Below are 24,950 nucleotides of genomic sequence, written 5' to 3' on the forward strand. Positions count from 1 at the left end.
CATCTCCTTTTCTTTCCTGGAGCTCCCACAAAAAAGAAAATGGGTTAATGAGAGAGCCTTTTACTTGTACAATTTACTTTGTTGGATAATGCGTTTTGTATTTTAAAGGACCAGGTGACCTTTTTGGAGAGACCCCCAGAAAATATCCTGCAAGAAATAATTCTGCATTTGCCACATGAAGCTGGATTAAGACAGGAACTAATAGATCACTTCTATGATTCTACAAACCCCATCTTATAACGTGTTGCTTGTGTGCATGGGTTTTGTGAGTCCCATCAAAGATCAGGAGAATCGTATAGTTAAAAACCCAACATATTTCTATATGCCCATTGCTCTGTGTAGAGTACTGTAAATTGCACTGTTTCATAAATGCAAGCTCTTTCCATGAGCTGAGTAAATTGGGTTTTTAATTATCCATGTGCAATAGTTGGGAAGCTGTGGTGGGTAACCTGATGCTGACGTCAGGTAAAATATGGTGCAAGTGTATATTAGTAGAGCTCTGAAAATTAAAACTTGACCAAATGTAGTTGTAATCTCTGCTTTGTATTTCTGTACCTTCCATGTGCCAGCCAATTAAAAAGAGAAATGAAATGCTCTGTATACAGTGCCCTGGGGTCATCTCTGCTGATGTGATTGCACTGGTGTATCTAGGAGACGTTTATTAGGATTCAGACATGAGTTCTTAGAGGAATGTAATTTTTTTTTTAGGGTGATTTTCCAGGGGAGATGTTTTCTCAGGAGCCATTTTTGTTGTGTGTGGCTTTTTTTTTGTTTGTTTGTTTTTAACACCTACTGTTCATTCAGCTTTGGATCAGACATGTACAGGAGTCTATGGACAGATACCCATGGATTTTTCAGTGGGCTTTGGACGAAGCCTTAAATTCCTAAGCACAAATCTTCCCCTGCAGAAGTCACAATGAGCTAGGGATAAAATCATTCCAGGGTAGGAACAGGTGAGCAGTGTAGAAAGGGGATGTAGTGGAGGGGTGTAGTCTTCCAGAGGCAGGTTAAAATCCATTGCTGCCCTGCTTTCAATTCACCTAATAGTTCTTTGGCTTAATTAGAGAGTGTTCTTAGCTTCCAACAGAAAGTGTATTTTGCACAGTTAAATAAAAAAAAAACCCTCGAGACAGGCAAAATTCCTCTTGATATTCACAATGATGGTGTTAGTTTTTAATCTCTATAGTACAAATCAAAGGACCCAAAGCTTTGTACTTGCAATAAACTTGCGAGAGCTGAGAATTGTCGATTTCAGATTTTAATGTGCATCCGATCACCACCGTCTCCTTCCCCCCACCCCATTTAAAAAATAATTTTTTTTATGCTCCCACCCTAATAACATGACGAACACTTCAGGTTACAGCAGGGTCATTTCCCCTGCTAGACTCCATGAAGCCCTGTCAGTGTGATCACAATCCAAGCACTTCAAAGTGTAATGAGGTCATATGTTTCCCCCAGGCAGGCTACTGGTCTGCTTGCTCTTTGAGCGGGGACTTCATGTTGATAAAGCGTGACAACAGTGATGCTGGTTTAAAAGGTACTGTTGTCAACTTAGCCTTCAGTTGCGTTTATTCAGTGTTTCATTTAAAAATAGTAATTGGACTCTGCTTTGTTAGAAACCTTCACCTCCCCTTTTCTATCTTCTAAATGGAGGATGACCCTGGAGTTGCTGCCAAAACAGATTTAGAGCAAATTCTGTTGTCTGATTATTTCCTTCACTAGTCGTGTTACCCGTTTATTTTCAATTTGCATTTGCCGGGTAAACATTAAAAATAAGTTGGAAATAAAACAGCCTCTTTGTTTCTCCCTACATTTGGAGAACAAAATCACTTTTAAGTTGGGTTGTTTTTCGATTAAAGTTACTATTTGGGGGGAATGGACTGTTCGTTTGGAGTAACGCATCCTTTGAATAAAAACATTAACATCTTTAGAGCAGAATTTAACTTCATTTTGGTTTTAAGCAAATGGTTTACCTATGATTCCCGGTTTAGATTGCGTGGAGGTCAGTGTGACCAGATGCTTTCAATGATTGATACTATAACTGCGCAGTTGCTGCATCATCGCAAAATTGCATGCACCCAATTACCTGGGACAGCTGAGAAAAATATAATTATCTTTATCATTGGAATAAGGCTTGCCAAGGAGCCTTTGTGCCTAGCTGCTAGATTTTCATGGTGATTTTGCAAGGCTGGGTTACTTGCCCTCTCAGTTAAACTGTAGTTCAGGACAGGGGTAAATTTCAAATTTTAGCACCAAAAAAAATCCCCTTCTCTCACACTTGAGTAACTTTGGTGGCTGTTCAGTATGTGGAATTTAGGTTTCCCTATACTAGTGGCTGTGAGCATGAACCAGGCCAACAGAAAGCATCAAGGAATTATAGTTAGAACAAAGAAACATATGACACTTCATGTTTGTTGCCTCTCTCATGCAAGGATCACAGAGCATTTTACGAAGGCAGATAAGAATTATTTTCATTTAATAGCTAAGGAAACTGAGGCATTGAAACTTGAACTCTCCTTCTCCCTTGCCTCAAAACACACACACTCTACCTGAAAAAATCTTTGCCAAATGTAGAACCCTTATTTTCTTTGGAGTGGAGAAGGAAGGAGAATGAGATTTTACATGGGGAAGAGGAAGAAAAATTTTCTAACCGTTCCCTTTTAAGGGAAGCTTAAAGCAATGTTAAGGATGGAGTAGTAGCCTTTTGCTTGTCGCAACTTCCCTGCTTGTCTAAGTTGTAACTATAACAAGCATCACTGAGTATAACGCAGTACGACTGTTTCTCATTTCCAAAGTGTCCATCACTGTAGTAGCTATACACAATATGCAGAATCATTAGACTATTAGTATTTAACTCTCACTCTTGTGTTCATATTTTAGGGAAAAACACAGGATTTGTCATGTATTTGTTATCCATTAAAATAAATAGAAGTTACAAAGTTTCCAGCAGTCAAGAGGACCTTGCCAGAGAGGCAAGGAGCCTGCTTTTTGGGTTGTGTCAGTCTTTGCACAGTGACACGGTTTGTAAGGTAATCTCCCAGTGACCCATTATCTCTGGGGTATTGTAACAATCCCTTAGGCCATTAGTGTATTTTAGGGAGTCCTCAATCTGCAGAGCTCTGAGTATAGGGAGCCTTTAATTCATTGTTCTATGCGTGCACTCTTAAATTTTTCATGCTAAAAAAATCCATAGGCAAAGTAGTTTGTTGTGCAAGCCGTTTGTACCTGATCTAAGTATGAAATAACTTGTCTTTTTAAAAACACTTGAAAGAACTACTGAAGTTACATTGTGGAATAATCACCTGAACAATTAAAGTCACATAACTGCAATAAATAAACCCTGAAGCTAGAAAACTGAGGCTTATTTCTCTGCTCAGACTGCAAATTGGTCAAACTGACTCCCCCTCCCCTACAAAATTTGATGATGAAATTATGCTCCAGTGGTTTAAACATCATAAGTCAGGTCTCAGCCTAAGGCAAATTTTTTTTATGACACCGAACACTCTGAAATGAGAGGTTTATAATGGGTAAGCTGACATAACCTTTACTATAGTGACTCTAGCTGCTGGAATCACACTTCAAGTTACCCTCTGAGTTATTTCCTGTATATTCCAATTTACTGCCACTTCATTTAATCCAAAAGTCCTATAAATGGGTCCATTAAATAAATTGTTTTCAAACAACAAGTCTTACAGCCATTCATTCTCAAACTTTTTAGTTGTAATGTGCAATTATAATGTACACCTATGGCTTTTATCTGCCCTTTATAAAGGGGAGACTAACAACCAGTTTTGGCTAGTGGGTAACTCCCAATAAAAGCCAGAGATGACAGATGATAATTTATTAGGATTTCTTAAATCATCCTTGTATTCCCTTCTCTGCAAGATTTACAAAAACAAAACAAAAAACAATTCAACACTTAATTTAAAAGTTGATTTTTTTTGGCACATTATCAATATCATGTCTTCACCATGCACAGTTTTCACTGCAAGTAGGTTAATGAAAATACTTTTTGTTCATATTTGCTTTCTAGTCTTTCTTTTTGTGGTTTGCAGTGCTTCAGTGGTTAGGTTTCTGGTTGCTGTTTGAGAGAGGTTAATGTCCAAGAAAGCTGTCTTCACTGAATTAAAAAATGTAATGCAGATGATGTAAGTAGGTTTTTCAGAATGTATTGTTTAAATCTAAATTTTAGCTATAAATTAGTGTCCTTTTATACATATAAATACTGATGGGTTATTTTTTAAAAAGTACTATACGAAGACCACTATCTTACTAGAAGCCATCATATTGTATAATACCTAGTACCCTCTCATTTTAGAATTAATCAATTTTTGTTTTTTGGCAAAATCTTGTGTTGAAATCCCTGGGGTTTAGATTCTTTAACAAATGACGTTTTAAAGACTTTAATAAAATTATTCTTAATCATGTTTATTACAGCAGTGTCTAAGGGACAACCAAGAAAGGTGCCTCGTTGTGCTGAGTGCTGTACAAATTCGAGTATTAAGTGGTACTTGCCCGAGGAGCCTCCAGTCTAATCAGACAAGACAGACACAGGTTGGGGGAAGGACTAGAACACGCAAGCAGGGTGAACTATGTGATAGTAGCAGACCTCATGTTAGTTTTGGGTGTGGCTTGAACTAATATGAACTAATGGAGTAGTATGTGAAATAGAGATGAAAACCATGATGGACTGTCCCTCTCGCTGCCTAGCCTCAAGAAAAGGTAGTAATCTACTCCACTTGGAGCAGAAAATCCCACCTGCTTTAATAATTGCCCTCTGAAGCTGCTTTCAACATTGTAGAGTCCTCAAGGTTTAAACAGGTGGCCTTATTAAAACATCGCTGATACAAGTCATTTCCATTCAAAAGCCTCTAGTTATTCGTTAGTCATTTTAAAAAAAAAAAAAACGTGCTTCAGACCGAAATGTGAAAAACAAGGTCTCAGGCAGATGCATTCTTTATATTAATTTTTTCACCTTACCAAAATAAATAATTGTTGTTTTTTTTAAGTTGTGTGAAGGGGGAGAGGGACAGCCTCAGAGACCTATTGGTGGCAGGCAAGCTTTACAGTTTGTGATCACCAAGTTATGAAGTTCTCTGGGCACGCTGCTGGGGAGGGATGTTGCCCCAAGTGATGAGTGGACCAGGCACAGAGAGACAATGGAGACTTAAACAGCTACTTGTTCCTAAGGCTAATTTGAGTGGTGGCATGGGGTCAAAGGTTTAGTCTAAATATTCTGTTTCCCACAGAGGTGGGGAGCATGCAGAAGGCAGTGCCTTGTCCCAGCTGAGAAGAGGAGTGTTTCATGTTGCTACTGGGGTGACAGGCATGATGTCCAATTGAGGGAAGAATCAGCACTCCCAAGGGGCCTCTGCATAGACATGGTATTACAAATAGCCTGATACAGAGTGGGACAACAGTGCTGATGCTGTTCCAGGTCAGGAAGGAGCAATATGTTAGGAAGGGGGAATGTGTAGCCCATTAAAGTGGATCCTTTGCAGCCTAAATCATATGTTGTCCGAACAGGAGGACATAGAGAGAGAGGTGGAAATCAGTTTGGGGAGGCCTTGTCTCCCAAAAAAGTGAAAATTCCAGATTTCAGACATTTCCCCACCTTGCTCATTTGTTTCCCTACCTAAAGCCAAAGTGGTTTTAATCAACTTCCATGAGGCACTCTCACCTTTTTCTTTTTCAGGGAAGCACAATGGGTGACTTTGCTAACCTGACTCAGTCTGACTCAAATCACCCATATTTGAGCAAGTCCAAGTATCTGTTCACACGCTACTCATGTTCTTTATTTTATGACTTTGAGTCAAGGAGGGGTCTCAACCTTTGCTTAGAATTTTTTCCAAATCGGACCTTCTGAATGCAGGTTTCTCACATTAAAGTTCTGCTTACAAGTCTTCTGTTCTCCCTATAAAAGTCTTAGTAAAAGTATCCACCTGCAGCTGTAGTCTGTTGGAAATATTCCAACATGGCTTAGATGTGAATTGATAAAAGCTGGTGTGTCTGCAGCAACTTGTATCTTTGCTCAGTATGTTTGTTTCAGGGTAAGTGAAAGTCTGCAAGGACTTGGATAAATGGTTTTGTTTTTTTTTGTATCTGCTGCAGCTCCTTTATATCAAATCAGAATCTTAGTTCTCTTCAGTACTAAGTTCTGCCACGACACTTGAGAGGGACTAACATGGGGTTGTTCCCTATCCTCTATTTTCTAGTAGATCATCCATTTTAGTATTAAATGTCCCAACAAGAAGTCTAGTCCTTCCCTTGTGCGGAACTGTTCTGGATGTACTTGATTTTCCCTTTCTCAATTTCATTTCATTACTGTTCATTATGCTCCCTTGAATTACCCTACATAATTCCTCTCCATTCTCTCCCTTTGCATGCCTTAAGTACACTGTTGCTAATTGACATGCACGTTGAGTCCCTGAGATGCATTTTTGTAAAAACCTAGCTCCCCTTTGCATTTTTAGCAATATTATATTATGTAAATGGTACACTAGGAGGAAACTGTTTTCTCCTCAGTGAGGGAAGCACTTTGGTGTTCCAAGACCGTTACAAGTTTCTGGCCCTCTGTATGTGATGCCAATCTACAGTAGAGAGCTAGTTCAGCAAAGAATGTTGACTGGTTATTTACCCTTGTCCCAAAGCCTGGAAATCCATACACATTACCAGCTAACAATGCTCTCTAAACCTTTTCAGCTGCTGGTGGCTTTCTGAGAGTATTTGGTCCTTTCCCCATGGCAGCAAACTGTGCATGATCCTCAGTCATAAGTGAATAGCCGGCATATGGGGGTCTGTGTATAAATTTCTCAGTATGTGTAGACTGTAGAGCTTGCTGGTTTAAATCTAATAGACTAGAACAGAAAGTGCCTTCTAGACAGGCTACTATATTATGTTTGAATCCTACTATAATATTTTAATCTTGAGTTTTAATCATTGTTCTGCATGAAGAGATGCAGACTTCAAGCTGTTGACTCAACTATTGTTACCGCCCCCCTACAGGAAAATGTGATCGTCCTCTGATAACAATTGATACACAACCATACCGCATCGTTCTTGGATTACCAAGCAACTTTGTTTAGACAGTGGAACCTGCGCTTGCTCATGAGGAGCAGTGATTGATTCACATGACTTTGTAGCTGGGATTCCTGTGGTTTTATTTAATTGAAATTTCACACAAATGTACTTACAATAAAGCGGCAACCACTTATTACAAGAGAATACACATCCTAGAAGAAGGCAGTATGAATGCCAGACCCCCTTGTGTATGGGGGAGAGGAGGCTTGGAAGGAGGGGCAGAGGTGTGGGAATAATAATCACCACAGAGGCATCTGCTCCCAGTAATCCTCCAGAAACTGCTTCCAAATAAAATCATAATGGTCTGTTTTATCACCTTTCCTAAAAGGGAATTTTCTCACCATCTTGGCCTTGTCTAATGGAGCATTAATCAGCACCTCTATACAACATGTCTTCTCTACCTCTTCATCAGAATAGACTTTTACTCTCTAAATTAAAAAGTTTGCTTCTGTGAAAGTGTAAATCTTTGCAACATTTCTGCAAGTAATAGCTCCCCTGTGGGGAACCTGAGCCACAGATAAATGAAGCGATTTCCCATGGACCACAGAAAGAGTCATGGCACAGCCAGAATTAGGACTTTGAAAATCTGGCTTCCAGTCCCATTCTGAGTCCACTAAAGCACGTGACCTCTCCTGAATACATTTTTATACGGCATGTAAAGCTAAACCTATTTCTCATGATAGTTGTAACTTTTTCTTCTCTTCTCTTTTTTTTAATGAAGCTATATAGTAAAGCTTATTTTGATTAGAAAAATTTAGGAAGTATCTCGTTGTGTTACTTATGGTTGATGATGTGACCACACTGCACAGTGGTGTAGTGGGTGGACTGAATATTTTGCACCTATTGTACTTGTCAGATGGACTCAATGGGACTGACAACGGGGAAAGAACTCAGTGGCCCAAGGTGCACTGCGCAGCTGATAACTTAAACTTAAAATGTTTAGTCTCTTCAGTACAAGGTTAGAACATCTCATTAGCCAAGGCTTGTGCTGCAGTCAGTCAACCTAAACATTCTTTATGCAGAGTATCTGCAGCAGGAAAGCAACTCCGCATTGACTTGGGCTTCAGAGCCCTTATACACTGAGCTTACCATACATAAGCAGGCAAGCAGCTCTGGATACGGAAGAGCCCCCGTGTGTTTAAAATGTTTACCGTACTATTGCCAGAACTGAATCTGTTTGCTACAGGTCACTACACCTCAGTAGGTGAGGGACATGAGTGTGTACGTCTTCATTTCAAGATGCAGAAAAGAGTATTAATCTTATTAATATTTATGTGGTGCTTTACAAGCATTATTGTAGCCTTAATGCACCTGTGACCTCGGTAAACTCTAATGCTGTTTTGCAGATGCATATATTGAGGCACTGAGATTGAGTAGTGAATCCAAGGTTGTGCAGCTTTTTAAAAGCAGATCCAGGAATGGAACCCAAGATTCATGACTTTGATCTAACCACTAGACCACACTGCTTCTCATAACTCAACTGTCCACATTTTTACTCAAAGCAGATGTCAACTGGGTTGAGAATGGAAGGTCATTTAAATTCTTGCTACCCCATGCTATGCTGAAGTCTTAGAACTCAGCACTAGTTACTGTGGTTGAAGTTCCCTCATTCTGACAAGAATCTCTGGAACGTGGCTGCATCTTCCACAGAGTAGTGGCCTGGCCAGATTATCCCCCTAGCTTGGTTTGCCACCATGTTGCCTGACATGATGATTTATAAAATCCCCTTTTGAGTTCTGACTTTAAGTAAAATGGTAATTTAGAAAATCAAAGGGGGGGGGGTTAAAAATTCAGGGATCCTTAAAATAATATAAGCTGCTTTTATACTTCAGCTGTCAGAAGTGATGTACTCAGATTTGGTCAGTCTACTTGTGTTGCTGTTATGTTGGTGCGGCCCATAGCTGGTGGTGGAAAGCTTGATTCTGATGCCTCTGATGACAAATAACATTTGTATCTTTGTGCTGTGGGAGTTTTTTAATCCAAAAGGGGCCTCGGTGTAGAGAGATGGATTTACCAGCCCGAACTGTTCACTGAGGCAACTCCAGCCCCTATCAGAAACTAGGTGTGCTGCCTAGTATTACTTTGCCCTTCTGTGATACCTTCCAGAGAGTTACAAGCTAAAGGAATTTAACCTCATGATGACCCTATGAATGGGGTAAGTTGCTGTTTTGATTTAGAGAGGGAAACTGAGGCACAGAGAGATGTAGTGACTTGCCTACGGTCATATGCAGTCAGTAGAGCAAGTTCTAGAACCCAGGAGTCCTGCCTTCTGGTTCCTTGCTCTGAGCTCACTCCTGTACTCTGAATACTCTTTGGCAGTGCCAAGGATTAACTGTTAGTCACTTTACAGCATTTTGAATTGTCTTTTCTTTTCTACTCTGCCTCCTTCCCAGATGCAAACTGGAACAGAGCCGTGTGCCAGCCAGAGAAGGTCCTGTTTGGTGGCCATTTGAGATCATGGGAAGATCACCAGCTACAGCTTCTGAAGGGATTTCACACTGCCCAGTCATGTCAGGCTGCTTGCTGCCAGAGCCCCAGCTGTGATGCCTTTTGGCTGTTGGAAAAGATGTGTATCCAGGTGAACTGCATGATTCCCCATCAGTGTCAGGCAAACAGGACTGACTCCTCAGATTCCGTTTTGGTGTTTCTAAAGAAATCGAAAACTACAGAGCACTCCTTAAGCTCTCAGTCTGAAGGTGAGGTGGAGACTCTGCTTCACAAATTGTTGGATTGGCACATGCCAGTCCAAGCGAAAAAGAGACTGCGAAGGTCCTTCTGGGAGCTGTTGACGCAAAAACAGCACTTGGCAAATGACAGGAGGGGCTTGCTGAAACGGGATAAAACAGATATACCCACCAGGGGGAATGCTGAAAATCTGCCATCCGGTACCTTGGACAGCAAATCTAAGAGCAGCTTGAGTAAAATTGATCTGAAGGATAACCCAGAATCTAGGCCTTCATTGAGGGAGGTGTATGTTCCCAGTGACCATGCAACTCGAGAGAAAACTTCACTGCAAAATGGAGCAGACTCAAGAGAACAGAAAAACAAAAGCCTTGCCTTTCCTGAGAGCAATAGTGTGAGTGGACTGAGTGATCCAACTGGTAGCAGCTCTCTAAGGGTAAGTGTATGGAAAGAAATGGGAATGTGAATGGACTGTCTCTGTTGCTAGTGTCAATCGTAACTGGTATGAGTTGAGCATCCTTCTGGTTGTCATTTATTATGCAGGCTTCATATTAAGAACACTTAGAAGGCACCTTCAGAAATGTACTATCAGCCTCTTTGCAGGGAGATGGGGCAGTAGTGTTTCTCTGAATTGGGGTAGGATTTGATTTAATTTCATTAGCCCTTTGGCTCTTGGAAAAAAGATGACAGGCAGACTGCTTCCTGCCCCATATAATACACATCCTAAAAGTGAGCGGTAAGAAGGAGAGATGTCTGGTGGGTGTGAAGTAACCAGCAAAAGGCAGGGAAGTGCATGTGTGTTGGAGTCAGTTACCCATAATATATCTGGTTGACCCACAAAATAAAATAAGTAGCTTTCTATAAGAAGAGTGTTGAATTCTGGATCAATTCAGCATATTACTCTACAAATCTTTACTATTTTGTCATGTGTCTTCAGATCAACTTTACTCTGTAACTGTTCTGAAGTCTTAATTTTTTTTTTAAGACTCATTCTTTCATACTCAGAAGTTCATAAGGGTTTACATTAGCAGTGGATAAATGAGGATCATTTGGGCTTCTATTCCAAAAAAATGAGAAGTCAGTACAGTATTTCCAGATGTCGTCTGATCTAAACAGAAATAGACGTGTTTGAAATACTAGGTGCTCTTTGTTATATGTGCAAAGGGTCTGATCATAGGCATTGTAGAGTCCCTAATAGGAGTGGTGTTGCAGAGTGAATCATACGTTAGGAAGCTACATTGCTTGAATATCTCCTGCCGTATTTCAAGGATTTGGGATTATTGCAGCGGGCTCCTTTCTCGTGTTGTTACATTCTGGCTTAAGAGAATCTGTTCCACTCCAGCTATGCAAATCTTACGGTGCTAGGTAGTGCTGTGACTGATATCCGTCACCAGCTTGCAGAACAGGATGTGGAGTGGAGCCAAAGGACACCACTGAAAATTCCAGAGCCAGGTGTGTGAAACAACATTGTGGTTTAGCTTTGCATTTGCAAATGTTTGATCTTCCAGAACCTCATGCTACTTAAGAGTGACTCATGAGTTTCTCTTTGTTTTCTCTCTCTCCTGCAATATTGCAGTATTTCTGTTCTTCCTGAAACCTTTCCTTCATCTAGCATTTCATAGGAGATTGAGACTTAAACAGTGATCTCATTCTCCCATGCCACATGCACCTGACTTCTGGGGAGATTTCACTACAGTTCACCTTAAACTTTTCTTGTCTCTCTCAGGCCTTGTCTACACTGGCAAGTTTCTGTACACACTGCCAAGCCACTTAGTGCTCAGAAATTGTGCAGTTGCAATACTGTAAAAAAACTACCCCTGTGAGAGGCGTACAGCTGTCTGTGCCGGGGCTACAGCGCCGCAGTGCCAGTGTAGACACCCTGGTCGATTACAGCGCTGCAGTTGGCCTCCGGGAGGTGTCCCACAATACCTGTTCTCGCCTCTCTGGTCATCAGTTTGAACTCTACTGCCCTGCCCTCAGGTCACCAACCAAGAGCCCCACCCCTTAAATTCCTTGGGAATTTTGAAAGTCCCCTTCCTGTTTGCTTGGTGTCAAATGCAGTGGTCTCAGCACATCTTTCCAGGTCATTATGCCTGCTCCATGCACCAGACAATCTCCTGCTTGGAACAGTGTTGAGCTGCTGGACCTCATCAGCATTTGGGGAGAGGAGGCTGTCCAGTCTCAGCTGCGCTCCAGCCGTAGGAATTATGATACATACAGACAGATGTCACGATGCATGACGGAAAGGGGCCGTGATCCGGACACATTGCAGTGCAGGGTGAAAGTGAAGGAGCTGTGGAACACCTACCACAAGGTGCGGGAGGCAAACCGCCGCTCCGGTGCTGCACCCATGGTTCTAAAAAGAGCTGGACGCAACACTTGGTGGCAACCCCACCTCCACTGCAAAGGCCCCTGTGGATGCTTCGGTGGCTCGCATGCCAGTCGAGAGTGGACCGAGCCAGGAGGAGGAAATCTTGGATGAGGAGGCGGAGGGGGACCCAGAGGCAGAGGATGACTCGGAAGTCAGAGATGCATGCAGCCAGGAGCTCTTCTCTACCCCGGAGGAGGCTAGCCAGTGTTAGAGCTTGGCAAAGCACAGACAGGAGTGGAGGCGCCTGGTAAGTGGCTTTGATTTTGGGAATCACTGAAGCGAGTTGTTGGGGGCAGGAGGGCTGCAGAAAGTAGGCTTGTGTCCGTATGATGCGCATACCACCACATGCCTAGTCTGAAAGGCAGAACCAGGTGTTGATTGACTCCCTCACTTCACGGGAATCTGCCTCAGAGATCTCCACGAAACTCTTATGGAAATACTGGGCAATCCGCTGCTGCAGGTTCTTTGGCAGACCTGCTTTTTCTTGCCTCATTAAGGGTAACTTTCCCATGCCACTCTACCGTCACTGGGAGGGAGAACATTGCTGCACACAGGCAAGGCGCATAAGGTCCAGGGCAGAAGCCACAGTCTTGGAGAAGACCCTCCCTTGATTCCCTGCTCACCCTCAGCAGCAAGATATCTTCCATAATGAGCACAGCCTGTGGAAAATGTGGGGACAGTAATGATAAGGCCCCCTCTACAGTGCTGGCTCTCCCCAAGAGTCACATGCCCAGTGTACAGTACGGTCCTGGAACACTGATTTCCTGTGCCCCTGTGGTTACTCACCATTTTGGGGGTCTTGTGGCTCATGTGTGCTTGCCTGGGGTAAGTCAGTTAGTGACAGGTATGTGAGTAGTGGCTGTGTTTTAAATCACTGAATCAGTGGCCTGTATGTTGCAAACAATACTGCTTCTGTAAAATGCTGCATTTTGGCTTCACAGATATGACCTTGGGAGCCTCGCCTCCCTCTTTCTTATCGCTGGTTGATCGGCCGCACAGAATTAGAAAGCGGCCACGAAGAACTAAAGAGGACTTCCTGCGTGATGTCATGATAAACTCCGCAGCCGAAAAACAAGAATTGAAGGAGTGGCGGGGCAGTGAGAAGAGGAACTGAAAGGAGAACTCGGTGCGCCAGAACGAAGCCACAGACTGGCTCTTAAAGGTTATGGAGCACCAAGCGGACAGACTCCAGGCGCTACTAACACTGCAAACCGAGCAGCTCCATGCCTGCCCACCCCTACAGCTGCTGTCGCAAAACTCTTCCCCATGCTCCTCCAGATACTGCCAACACACTCTTATCAATCTCCTGGCTCCAGTCTGTACCCGCTGCGTTCCACTCCTGCCCTGTCACGGTCCAGGGTCCACGGTCCACTGTCCCAGTACCCACTGCACTCAACACCCCTCCTTCTGCAGTTTAGCCCTGCTGAAGTACAGTACCCGCTGCACTGTACTCCAAAGGACAAGGTTGCATATGATACCTGGACATATACAAATTTTCACAGGACCCCACCTCCTACTGGGACCCTCCCTTCCCCCTGTCTCCCACAGTGCTGACGTGCTTTTTTATTTGTCTCTCTCCTCCGGTGGTTGTTTTTAATAAAAGAATTGTTTTGGTTTGAAAGCAAACAGAGCCCTGCAAAGCAACAGGCAATTTTCTTAAACCTTCACAGGGCATCGTCTGCACCAATCACCTCCTAGCATTATGTTAGTGGCTTTCTGCTTCAGATTGCTGCCTCAAGGCATCCCTGATCCTTATGGCCCTGCACTGCGCCCCTCTAATAGCCCTGGTCTCTGACTGTTCAAATTCAGCCTCCAGGCTCTGAGCCTCAGCAGTCCAGCCCTGAGTGAAGCTTTCACCCTTCCCTTCACAAACATTATGGAGTGTACAGCATGTGGCTGTAAGCATAGGAATATTGTCATCAGCCAGGTCCAGCCTCTCATAGAGGCAGTGCCAGCAGGCCTTTAAGTGGCCAAAAGCACACTCAACAGTCATTCTGCATTTGCTCAGCCTGTTGTTGAACCGCTCCTTGCTGCTGTCAAGGTTCCCCGTATATGGCTTCATAAGCCACGGCATTAAGGGGTAGGCAGGGTCTCCCAGGATCAGAGTGGGCATTTCGACTTCTCCTACAGTGATCAAGAAAGTCCCTGCTTGCAGCTTCCTGAACAGGCCAGTGTTCCGAAAGATGCACGCGTCGTGCACCTTTCCAGACCAGCCTGCGTTAATGTCTGTGAAATGCCCACGGTGATCCACAAGTGCCTGGAGAACCATTCAGAAATACCCCTTCTGATTAATGTACTTAGTGGCTGGGTGGTCTGGTGCCAGAATTGGAATATGCATGCCAGCTATTGCCCCCCCGCAGTTAGGGAAGCCCATTTGTGCATGTTAACAGAAGCTACTGTTGGCCATGTTCAGACTGTGAATGAGGACTGCTACAGAGTAGCATGTCCCAAGATTTGCCAGCTTCTTTAGTGCAAAGAATCTGTAGTTTCACTGAAGCATGAGAGCCCGTTAACTGGTAAGAAAGTGGAGAGAATCTTTCTTTGCACATAATATTAATAGTGCTTTACCCTTGTCTCTTCTGTCAATGGAGCTGAAAGTACTTTAAACACAGGAACAAATATAGTTCTTCACCCTTGCATTGAGGATGAGGAAACTGAGACAGAGCAGGTATAAGTGACCTACCCAACACTGCAAGGAGAGGGAGTTTTGCAGAAAAGCCTGAACCACAAGGCCAACCTTCCTCCCCTGGTATTAGCATTGGCTGGCTGTTTCGGAGTGTATGTTCAAGGGCTTCTTTTTTACCTGTTTCAGAGTAACAGCCGTGTTAGTCTGTAGTCGCAAAAAGAAAAGGAGGACTTGTGGCACCTTAGAGACTAACCAATTTATTTGAGCATAAGTTTTCGTGAGCTACAGCTCACTTCATTAATGATCACTTCTCATTAATGAAGTGAGCTGTAGCTCACAAAAGCTTATGCTCAAATAAATTGGTTAAGGTGCTAAGGTGCCACAAGTCCTCCTTTTCTTTTTTTTTTTTTTTTTTACCTGTGGTATTAAAATGTTCTCTCTAGTCTAATCTAGCTACTAGGACGCGTGGCAATGCAGTTCTGCAGCGTCCATTGCCCAGACTGAATGCCAGTAACGTGGTATTAAAGTCATGAGTGCCTTTCTTTGGTTTGACCTTTTGACCCAACTGTACCAGTTGAGTCAATGATGGGGTAATTCAGTTACAAAACTGGTTCCAAATCAAAGATGGTGAAGTGCTGCATTTTAAGTGTTCAGCAGATATTATTGAAACCGCATTTGCTCAACTAATGCAGAGGTACTCTACAGATAAACCCAGTTAAAGTTGAAATGTCCGGGAGTTACCTTGCAGGCTACTAACCAGAGTGGAGCTAGGTGCTGTAGAAGGAATTTCTAATGAAAGAAAGGAAATTGTTTTTGTCTGCTTTGATTATTTGTCATAAACTGACTCATGCCGCATGGTATGCGGGGCGGGGATGTGTACAAGCTTTCTGATCCCCCTTCCCCAAATAGTTTCTGTTGTTCACATGGCTGTTTGAGTGCAGGTCGTTCAAGGCACGGATTACCTCTTTTAGGGGCAGTCTAAAATCAATAACTCTCTGCTGCAATGAGTGATTCTTAAATCAAAAAGATGCCGGTAGAATCCTCCTCCTTCATACCTGCCCACATCGCAGCTTCAGAAATAGGACTATGTGACGGACAAATTACCAGAGGGAAATCTGGTTCCCTGCTTTAGTGTCTTCAGCTTATTCTGCTGTCGCTCTGCTCATTTAAAACTTACAGACACCCCAGCGTCTTCTATGGAGTCTGCCATAGCACCTGATATGCCACAATAGCTGATGTATGTAGATATAAAGGGACTAAGCTATGTGCAGCTGAGCTGGAAACAACCTAGCTATTCTGGAGAAAGAGCCAAGGGGGAAGTGAGGGTGGGCAAAAACAGATAGTAGCCATGTTGGAAGAAAGGGGAGGGAGCTGCAAAAGCTTCATATCAATAGGAGAATAGGTATAGGGGGCTTCGTTCCTCCCTAATTTTAGGAGGAACGTGTGAATATCTTGCAGGCATTTGATACTGTGCAGATATGAGGGGAATTTGGGGTCCGTTTGAGTTTGAAAACTAAATTGGCATCCAGTTTCAGATTGAGACATTCTCTTCTTTCCAGGCTCATGCAGGAACATCCACATCAGAACTCCCAGTGCTGGCTACGTTCTCCAGCCCCATAGCGCTGGGTTTGACTGCCACTGGCAAAGCTGAGAAACCCAAGCAGTCAAACGACACTTCCATCCAGCCTCTTTCCTTAGAGGAGACTCTCCCTACGATCAGTGCTCTGCAGGGGAAAAACACGATGAAGGTGCAGACCATTACCACTCTGCCCACCGGTGTCCCCACCAACAACAGTGTTACCACCGTCCAGGCTATCTCTGCCATGTCATCAAGCACCCCTACGCCAGTGCCAGGTGAGTGTGTTTACTCCGCAGCACCTTCCAAAACCAGAATATCCCACTGAGAGACTGATGAGACATTAAACCACAGTAAAGCTACCACTGTGGGGCAGTACCTGAATAGTTTCTCCAAGAGAGTATTGGGGGGTCCTCTTCCAACATGTATGTTGGTTGGGGCCTTTGACCCATCCTGGGGGTCCTGGCATGGGTCCCATACCATAGGCCCTCCTGAGGGCTTCTGGTATAGTCCCATGACAATCCCTGAACGGCCCATTGGGGCCCCTGGCAGAGACTGTGAGGCTATGGGATGGGATCCTGATTTGGAATTACAGATCTCTATATGTCTACTGAATCTTTTCTCCAAGTGCAGCTCAGAAGGAGTGATAATGTCTCCGGTACTGTAATGGGAATAGAGATCTGACATAAGATGTAGTGGCATGAAACCTTGTTTCAGCAACTATCTACAGTACATGGCCCTCCATCAAGCTGAGTGGAAATCCCTCATTTGATTTGGTAAGGTGGTTGCCCATAATGGGGTATGACTTCCCCCCCGGAAATGTCAACGTATAGTTCAGTCATGCAGAAGCAGTACTCTTGGCCGTTAGCCATGTCTTACTGTGCAGCAGAGTGTCATGTTTCCATTCACACAGGTGTTCCTAAAGGTGATCATTACACAGGTATTCCTAAGGGTGATCATTACAGAATGTGTAAAATAACAAAAGAACCACAAACAACACTAGGATAAACCAAACTTGACTCACTAGCTTCTTCTGTGAGGATCTGTGCATATACACAGGGCATTGTGTGTTGCTCACCTGGTGTGACTAGCTGCAGTACAACAAAATTCACTAAATTCAGTTCTTGGAAAGACCCAAAGCTGAATTCTTATAAATTTAGGGTGTATTTTGCCCCTGAAAATGGAACAGATGGCTTAGCGGAAAGGAAATGCTATGTACTTCGATAATTGGCAAAAAGCCAATTGGCTATCTGAACTAACCGGTTTACTAATCTTTTTTTAATAAATTCCTCCCCCCACTAGTGTTGGAGTTTATATATTCTTCAATGTCTGAAAAGTGACCTTCATAGGCAAACATTTGACTGGCGTCTTGCTGCTCTTTTATGAAGTATAAAGAAAACCTGAAAAGTTATTTTCAAAAAAGGGGTGGAGGCATTATTTTTTCTGTTAAAAATCCAGATCTCCTTTTCCTCTGGGAGACAGTCTGTGTGATTGGAGAACTAGTGGAATTGTGACATCGCAAGAGGTTAAGTAATTGAGAGGAGAAGGAAGTTTTACTCTTTTAGAACTTTTGTTCTGGGTTTCTTTCATTAACTATTTAACTAATAAACAGATGAGAGTTTAAATATTCAGCCTCCCTAACTTTTTAAAATAGCTCCCAGTGTACCACTCTGAGATCCCAATAAGGTCTCAGGGAAGAACAGACTTCTTTTTCTTAATGTGTTTCCCCCCCCCCCGAGATTTTTTTAAAAAATGTGGGGAGAGCAAAAAATACTCTGAGAAAAGTAATTGCCTTTCAGGTCTTTGTACATAGTAAAGAACCAGAAAAGGCCACAAATCCCATTTTCCCCTACCTTTATCAAGTCACCTTTAAGAACAAAATTAGTCCTCTCTTTTCATCTCTCTGTACATATAAAATGATGGGGTCTAAATTAGCTGTTAACCCTTGAGAGAGATCTTGGAGTCATTGTGGATAGTTCTCTGAAAACATCCACTCAATGTGCAAGTCCAAAAATGGACAGTCAAAAAAGCAAACAGAACATTGGGAATCATTAAAAAAGGGATAGATAATAAGACGGAAAATATCATATTGCCTCTATAAATCCACAGTACGCCCACATCTTGAATTCTGCATGCAGATGTGGTTGCCCCATCTCAAAAAAGATATATTGGAATTGGAAAGGTTTAGGAAAGGGCAACAGAAATTGTTAGGGGTATGGAATGGCTGCCATATGAGGAGCGATTAATAAGACTGGGACTTTTCAGCTTGGAAGAGAGACGACTAAGGGGGGATATGATAGAGATCTATAAAATCATGACTTTTGTGGAGAAAATAAATAAGGAAGTGTTATTTTTCCTTCTCTTAACACAAGAACTAGGGTGTCACCCAATGAAATTAATAGGCAGCAGGTTTAAAACAAACAAAAGGAAGTATTTTTTCACACAACACACAGTCAACCTGAGGAATTCCTTGCCAGAGGATGTTGTGAAGATGAAAACTATAACAGGATTAAAAAAAGAACTAGATAAATTAATGGAGGATAGGCCCAGATTAAAAAAAGAACTAGATAAATTAATGGAGGATAGGCCCATCAATGGCTATTAGCCAGGATGTGCAGGGATGGTGTCCCTAGCCTCTGTTTGCCAGAAGCTGGGAATGGGTGACAGGGGATGAATCACTTGATGATGACCTGTTCTGTTCATTCCCTGTAGGGCATCTGGCATTGGCCACTGTCGGAAGACAGGATACTGGGCTAGATGGACCTTTGGTCTGATTCAGTATGGCCGTTCTTATGAGTCAGCTTTGTAAAGAAATGGATGAGAAATGCTGCTGATCTTTTCTTCCTGATTAAGAAATGAGAGGAAAAATCAAAGTGAAACACCCTTGTATTTAGGGTGAGAAAAGCATGAAAGTGGAATGTGTGCAGCTTGTTTTAGAAAATCTGTTAGCCTGCAAGAAGCTTTTATTTTTTTCAGCTGAGAATACTTTGAATTCTTCATATATCTGTAAAGATCTGAAATTGCAGTTCAGTAAATAGCAGTTCTTGTCTTCCCCCTTCCATACAAGAGCATCTGGGTTCTTTCCTGAAAACCTATCTGCTGAGTCCTTCTCATCCCTGTTGGACCGGGTTGAATAGAGGTCTCTGTACAGAGCAAGAGGGTCCCATTTCAGCTCCTCAGAAAAGCAGCAGCAGTTACCTCCCTCTCTTTGGAGACACTGTGTAACTGAATAATTCTAGGCTTCCCTCACAATTGTGAAGGCCCCTTAGTGTTTCTGCATTCAGCTACTAGACAGAAACCTGAAGTGGCACTGAGTGATGGGATGTTTGCAAAATACAGCTATTTTGTAGCTGGCTTTTATTCCACAAGCTCAGAAGCCGAAGTTCTCTTTATGTATGTAATTTTTTTCCTGTTCCTTTTAACAGTTATGAAGGAGCTGGTAGTTTCTGCAGGAAACAATGTCCAAGTGACCCTGCCAAAGAATGAAGTTCAGTTAAATGCATTTGTCCTTCCTGAACCACCAACGGGTAAGACTTCATTGGGAGCTCTAAATGCGCGGTGATGATGAAGTGACAAACAAGAGATAAGTGCCTTGTTAAATAGGGAAAATCTTGAAACTCTCCCATCTAAATGTAGTCCTTCTCTACAGTTCACATGGCAGTATGGTCTGGGTCAGAAATGAGGAGCTGAATGCAGTAAGTTCTGCTGAGACTTGTTTTCGCTCAGCAAGAATGAGGATATTCTTCTTGCTCGTGAGTGTGTGACAATCTCTGAGAGAAGACCATTGTTTTAAAGAACTGCTGAGCAAGCGAGGAAAACCTGGGTTTAGATTAATATTTTTCCCCTTCGCAGGACAACATGGTTGTTAGTTTTTGCTGAATGACACACACACATGCCTGTCACAATTTTCTCTTGTAGCCGTACAGACTTAGGCACAAGAAGGAACAAATAGCTGAGCTGAGCCTTAGGAGTAATTCAGTGAAGTGACAGGGTTTAAAAGAAAGAGAAGGCCACGTCTCATTTTCAGCTTAAGATCTGATGTACTGATCAGGAATTTTTAATCCGGGTCAGCAGTTTACCCCATGGGCAGTGAAAATATTTTACTGGTCTGGAGTGAGTTTTTGTTGTCCTGGATTGCCAGACTGTAGACCTTCCTCTAGCTGACTGCTGACATATTACAGAATACTCTGGAAAACCGTTAATCCAGAGAGCATTTTGCTGTTCACTGGGATGGAAGTTTGCACGGAAATGGAATCTTGCTTTCTTGAGAACTCTTTCTCCACTAAACTGAAGTCCTACATCTCTGACAACATAACTTTTACAGAACTGTACTGTGACATTGCATTACAGTGTTTGCAAACAGATGAGAGACTTTCTCCTTGAACTCAGCTGTTCTTGTTTATTTCCTCCACCTGAAATATAAACATCCTTTGTCCTAATAATAATAATGCTTTGCAGTTACATATTGTGCTTCAGCTGAGAGTCTGAGTTCTACCTAAAGGTGATGAAGTTTTTTTACAGGGGAATTAGCTGAGGCATAGAAAAATACAATTTGACCATCGTCTTCCAGTGAGTCCCTTGTCCTAGCCATTAGACCTTGCTGCCTCCTATAAGAGCAAGGAGCAGAAATACAGACACTGCAGGTGTGTAGTCTCCAGAGAGAGCAGGTTTGGGAGTGATTGTCACCTCAACATTTTCTGTGAGGAGTTAGTGGGTCTTCAATGCCAGTTGATGGGAATCTGAGCTCCTGCACTTGCCTCTTTTTTTTTTTTTTTTAAACGCTCCTTTAATTGTGTGGACTCTGAAATTTTCCTTTCTTTAGGAACCAGCTACTCCTATGACTGGGGGCTGATTACTCACCCAAAAGACTACAGTGGAGAGATGGAAGGCAAACACTCCCAGACCCTCAAGTTATCTAAGGTGAAGCTCTGACTGCTTAGTATCCTGCTGTGTGTAATGCAGGGTGACACACTCTAGCAGAGAAGGCAGAGACCTTGTCAGCCACCAAGGACTTGCACGCTATTTCAGAATGAATAGGAAATTGCATGACAGGCAGGCTGCCGGTGTTTCAGCCAAAGACTTTTAGATAAATGTTTTATAAAGAGCTGAATGTAGTGCAGTAAAACCTGTGATAAAGAATGGACAGATTTAAGAGCCTCAATGCTGTCTATGAGCAGAATGTAAAACTCTAAAATGGCAGCTAACAATAAAATTCAAGAGAATGCCTTGATTGCTTTTCCCCTGAAGCTGGTCTGTGGTTAGATTATTTTTAAAGCTCCCTTTTACACACTCCCCCGTCTTGCCAGGATTTGGGGTGCTGCACAGTTATTAATGACACTAGCTCCCTGGCCTTTGCTTTTAAGGTGTTTTATAGCAAATTGAAAGGATCATTCTTTTCCACAGAGATGTGGGGAATCTTTAACAAGAGGGCTATTTTAAACAGTGCATGAAAATGTAATGCTGCTTTTACTGGGAGATTCCTGTGAGAAGCATCAATTCTGCTCCAGCACTGCACTCAGAAAGACCAGAGCTTTAGCCGTAGCACCACACAGGGTCCCTCCCCCCCCTCAGCCCCACAGTTGCCATCCAGCTTATAGCCTCAGCATTTAACCATTTCTTCTGCGCACACACATGCAATTACAGACTTTTGGGGGTTTAGAGAAGTGAAGGGACCCTTGGCTGAACCATATTATGGGCAAAATCCGTTTGTCCATGAAGGCTGAATGGAGGAGGATCCCCTATGTAAACTTTTTCTCACCTCTTAAATAGGCCCTGTGTTTTGGCCAGGAGACCTGAATTGAGCTCTGTAATGCCTCTTCTGTTGGTCGTCAGGTATTGCTAGAAAATCTAGCCTGGTTGAGAGCCCTATATCATCAGTAGCAATGGGAAATATCAGCCTTTTAATTTATGATGGAGTTGTTGAGACAAAAGATGCCTCAAGTTGCCTTGGAGCAGAACCCTCTGCCTTGCATATATGGACCACAACATAGTTTCCTCTGCTCTGTGCTGCTAACAATGTATCAGGATGCAAGATGATAGTCTGACCTCTTAATGGCTCCTGGCAGATTGTCACTGCCTTGAAGTTGTGTAACTTCTTCCATTTCCTTTCCAGCTCACCGTTGGTCTGTATGAATTCAAAGTAATAGTTGATGGGGGAAAAGCACATGGGGAAGGTTACGTGAATGTGACAGTTAACCCAAGTAAGTTCAGTGGCTGGATTGTGTCCCTACAAGTTTAATTTGGCAGCTGTATTATGGTATTTTGTTTGCTGGGCTTAGTTTTGTCTTAATATAGTAAGAATTCATTGGGGGGGATGTATGAGAGAGAAAGAAATTACTTTCTGAAATGAAAAACTACCTCCTGTATACATAGCTATGCTATCCTGAGTGCAAACCTATTGAAAACTAATATCATACGATGAAAGGACTGGAGCACTGCTGCAGAAATACTTAGCAAACTCGTGCTCCTGGGAAAAGCACCACTCCAACAGAGACTAGTTGCATCAGGGATAAAACCTAGGGCAGCAGGGATGGGAGATGAAGCCTGTGCTTTGAAGCTCCTTGGGTTTTTCCCCTTATAGTAATAAGTATCAGCCCCATCTGCAGCCAGTTTAAATCAAATCTCATTCTAGGCAACAGGATACTTTACAAAGATTTTGTTTGTGCAGCAGGCTTATGTTGTGTATACAATAAACTCTGTGAAATATTGTTGGCGAAGTCTTTGTTTCCAGATAAAGGACTGCTTCCAGAGGGGGAAAAGGTTGAGGGATGTTAGGTTGGGCTTCAGCAGATCAGAGTTTTGAACTCCCTGACCCGTTCTTGCAAGTACATTGAACATTCTGTGTCTCCCTTGTTTATACAAGAGAACCTTTTCTTGAGCTAGCTCAGTGGTTTGAGCATTGGCCTGCTAAACCCAGGGTTGTGAGTTCAATCCTTAAGGGGGCCATTTAGGGATCTGGGGCAAAAATTGGGGATTGGTCCTGCTTTGAGCAGGGGGTTGGACTAGATGACCTCCTAAGGTCCCTTCTAACCTTGATATTCTATGAAATCTATGAAACCTTTTTCCCTTGAACTTTGTAAGAAAAAGCAGTATTCTCGCCTCCCCAAAAATTTGTAAGAGGGTAGATGTAGGCTTTAAAATATTATTGGATGTCCCCTTAGACCAGGGGTTGTCAACCTTTTTCTTTCGGAGACACCACCCCCCCCAAACATGCTCTAAAAACTCCACGGCCCACCGATGCCACAGTAACTGGTTTTCTGCCTATAAAAGCCAGAGCTGGCGTTAAGGGGTAGCAAGCAATTGTCCATGGCAATTGTCCATGGCCCTATGCCACAGGGAGCACCGTGAAGCTAAGTTGCTCAGGCTTCTGCTTCAGCCCCAGGTGGCTGGCTCAGGGCCCCAGGCTCCAGCCCTATTCAGTGCGACTCCAGCTTTCTGCCCTGGGCCCCAGCAAGTCTAACATTGGTCCTGCTTGGCGGACCCCCTGAAACCTGCTTGTGGACTCCTGGTTGAGAACCACTGCCTTAGACTACGTATTTTCTCAGGTCAATTTGAGTGTAAACAGTGAACCTGTAGCTCACCTAGCAGATTTGTTAAATTGCTCCTTTTTCAGAGTAGTGGCTGAACTCATTTAAGTGATCACAGGTGCCAGCCTGTTAGAAAACACCACATTCTGAATGCCGGATGCTCTAGAGGTGACGTGACAAGACGATATCATAATCCCTATGTGAGCCCTGGCTTCATGTCATAGCCTGCTTGTTCCCTTCTTTATTTTAGAACCCACCATCTGTAGCACACCACCTCAGGTTGATGTGTAAATAACTGGATTGTGCAGTGTCCAATCCCAAGGAAGATCAGGGCTGGGAGCTGTAATCATTGCAGGATTATCACAGACCTGTTGTTGTTATCAGCAGTCTAGGGGAGTGACCATGCCTCGCAACTGTACTTTGGACCTCTCTTCTCTTGGACTTTCTGAGGCTGGATCATCGAGGCAATTCTATCAGCAAACTGAGTGGGCATAGGGTTGCAAAGAGTGGAAGGAGTGTGTTGCATGTCTTACTTTAGCAGCCCCTAGTGGACAATCTGAACAGTTTTGCAGAGTTCCTTGTTTTATGTTTGTACCATTGATCTGCCTGTAAACAACATTGTCACAGCGCTGTTGTTGTTGCAGAGCCTCGTGTGAATCAGCCTCCTGTGGCTATTGTGTCACCACAATCCCAAGAGATTTCACTGCCGACCACCTCTACTGTCATCGATGGCAGCCGTGAGTACCCTAATCACATGTAATCCAGCAAGCTGAGGCTGGCTGTCCACTCTGGCAATGAGCAGACTCTGTGTCACGTTAAGATGGAATAGATGTGTCCCTTTGTGCCACATTTCTGTGGAAAGAACCAGTTCGTAACCTGGGGACTTGGTTAACTCATCCTAATTATTTTTTAGGCTTTCCCTATAATTCCTGTTAGCTTGAGGCAAGGACAGCACAGCTACTGGTCGTTATTGCCAATTTCTCTCTCCATTCTGCACACACTGGCTTAAATACAAGGTCCCCCTCCTGGGGGCACTTGCCCCGGGGAGTCCACTGAAACAGGACGACGCAGAAGAGTTACAGCCCAACT

The 24,950-nt window shown here is 43.2% G+C and overlaps 1 protein-coding gene across 1 annotated transcript in view; it reads left to right on the top strand.

Moving 5' to 3' along the window:
• KIAA0319L (KIAA0319 like) overlaps window positions 1-24,950 on the top strand; it is a 52,939-nt gene that overhangs the window by 10,444 nt on the left and 17,545 nt on the right. The window contains exons 3-8 of the mRNA XM_084652176.1: window positions 9,474-10,198; window positions 16,319-16,613; window positions 19,761-19,862; window positions 21,158-21,255; window positions 22,448-22,535; window positions 24,506-24,598. Coding sequence (XP_084508302.1) covers window positions 9,474-10,198; window positions 16,319-16,613; window positions 19,761-19,862; window positions 21,158-21,255; window positions 22,448-22,535; window positions 24,506-24,598 — 1,401 coding nt within the window. The remainder of the gene's footprint in view (window positions 1-9,473; window positions 10,199-16,318; window positions 16,614-19,760; window positions 19,863-21,157; window positions 21,256-22,447; window positions 22,536-24,505; window positions 24,599-24,950) is intronic.

The sequence above is a fragment of the Lepidochelys olivacea genome (genome assembly GCF_965140295.1).
Source record: "Lepidochelys olivacea isolate rLepOli2 genome assembly, chromosome: 19".
NCBI lineage: Eukaryota > Metazoa > Chordata > Testudines > Cheloniidae > Lepidochelys > Lepidochelys olivacea.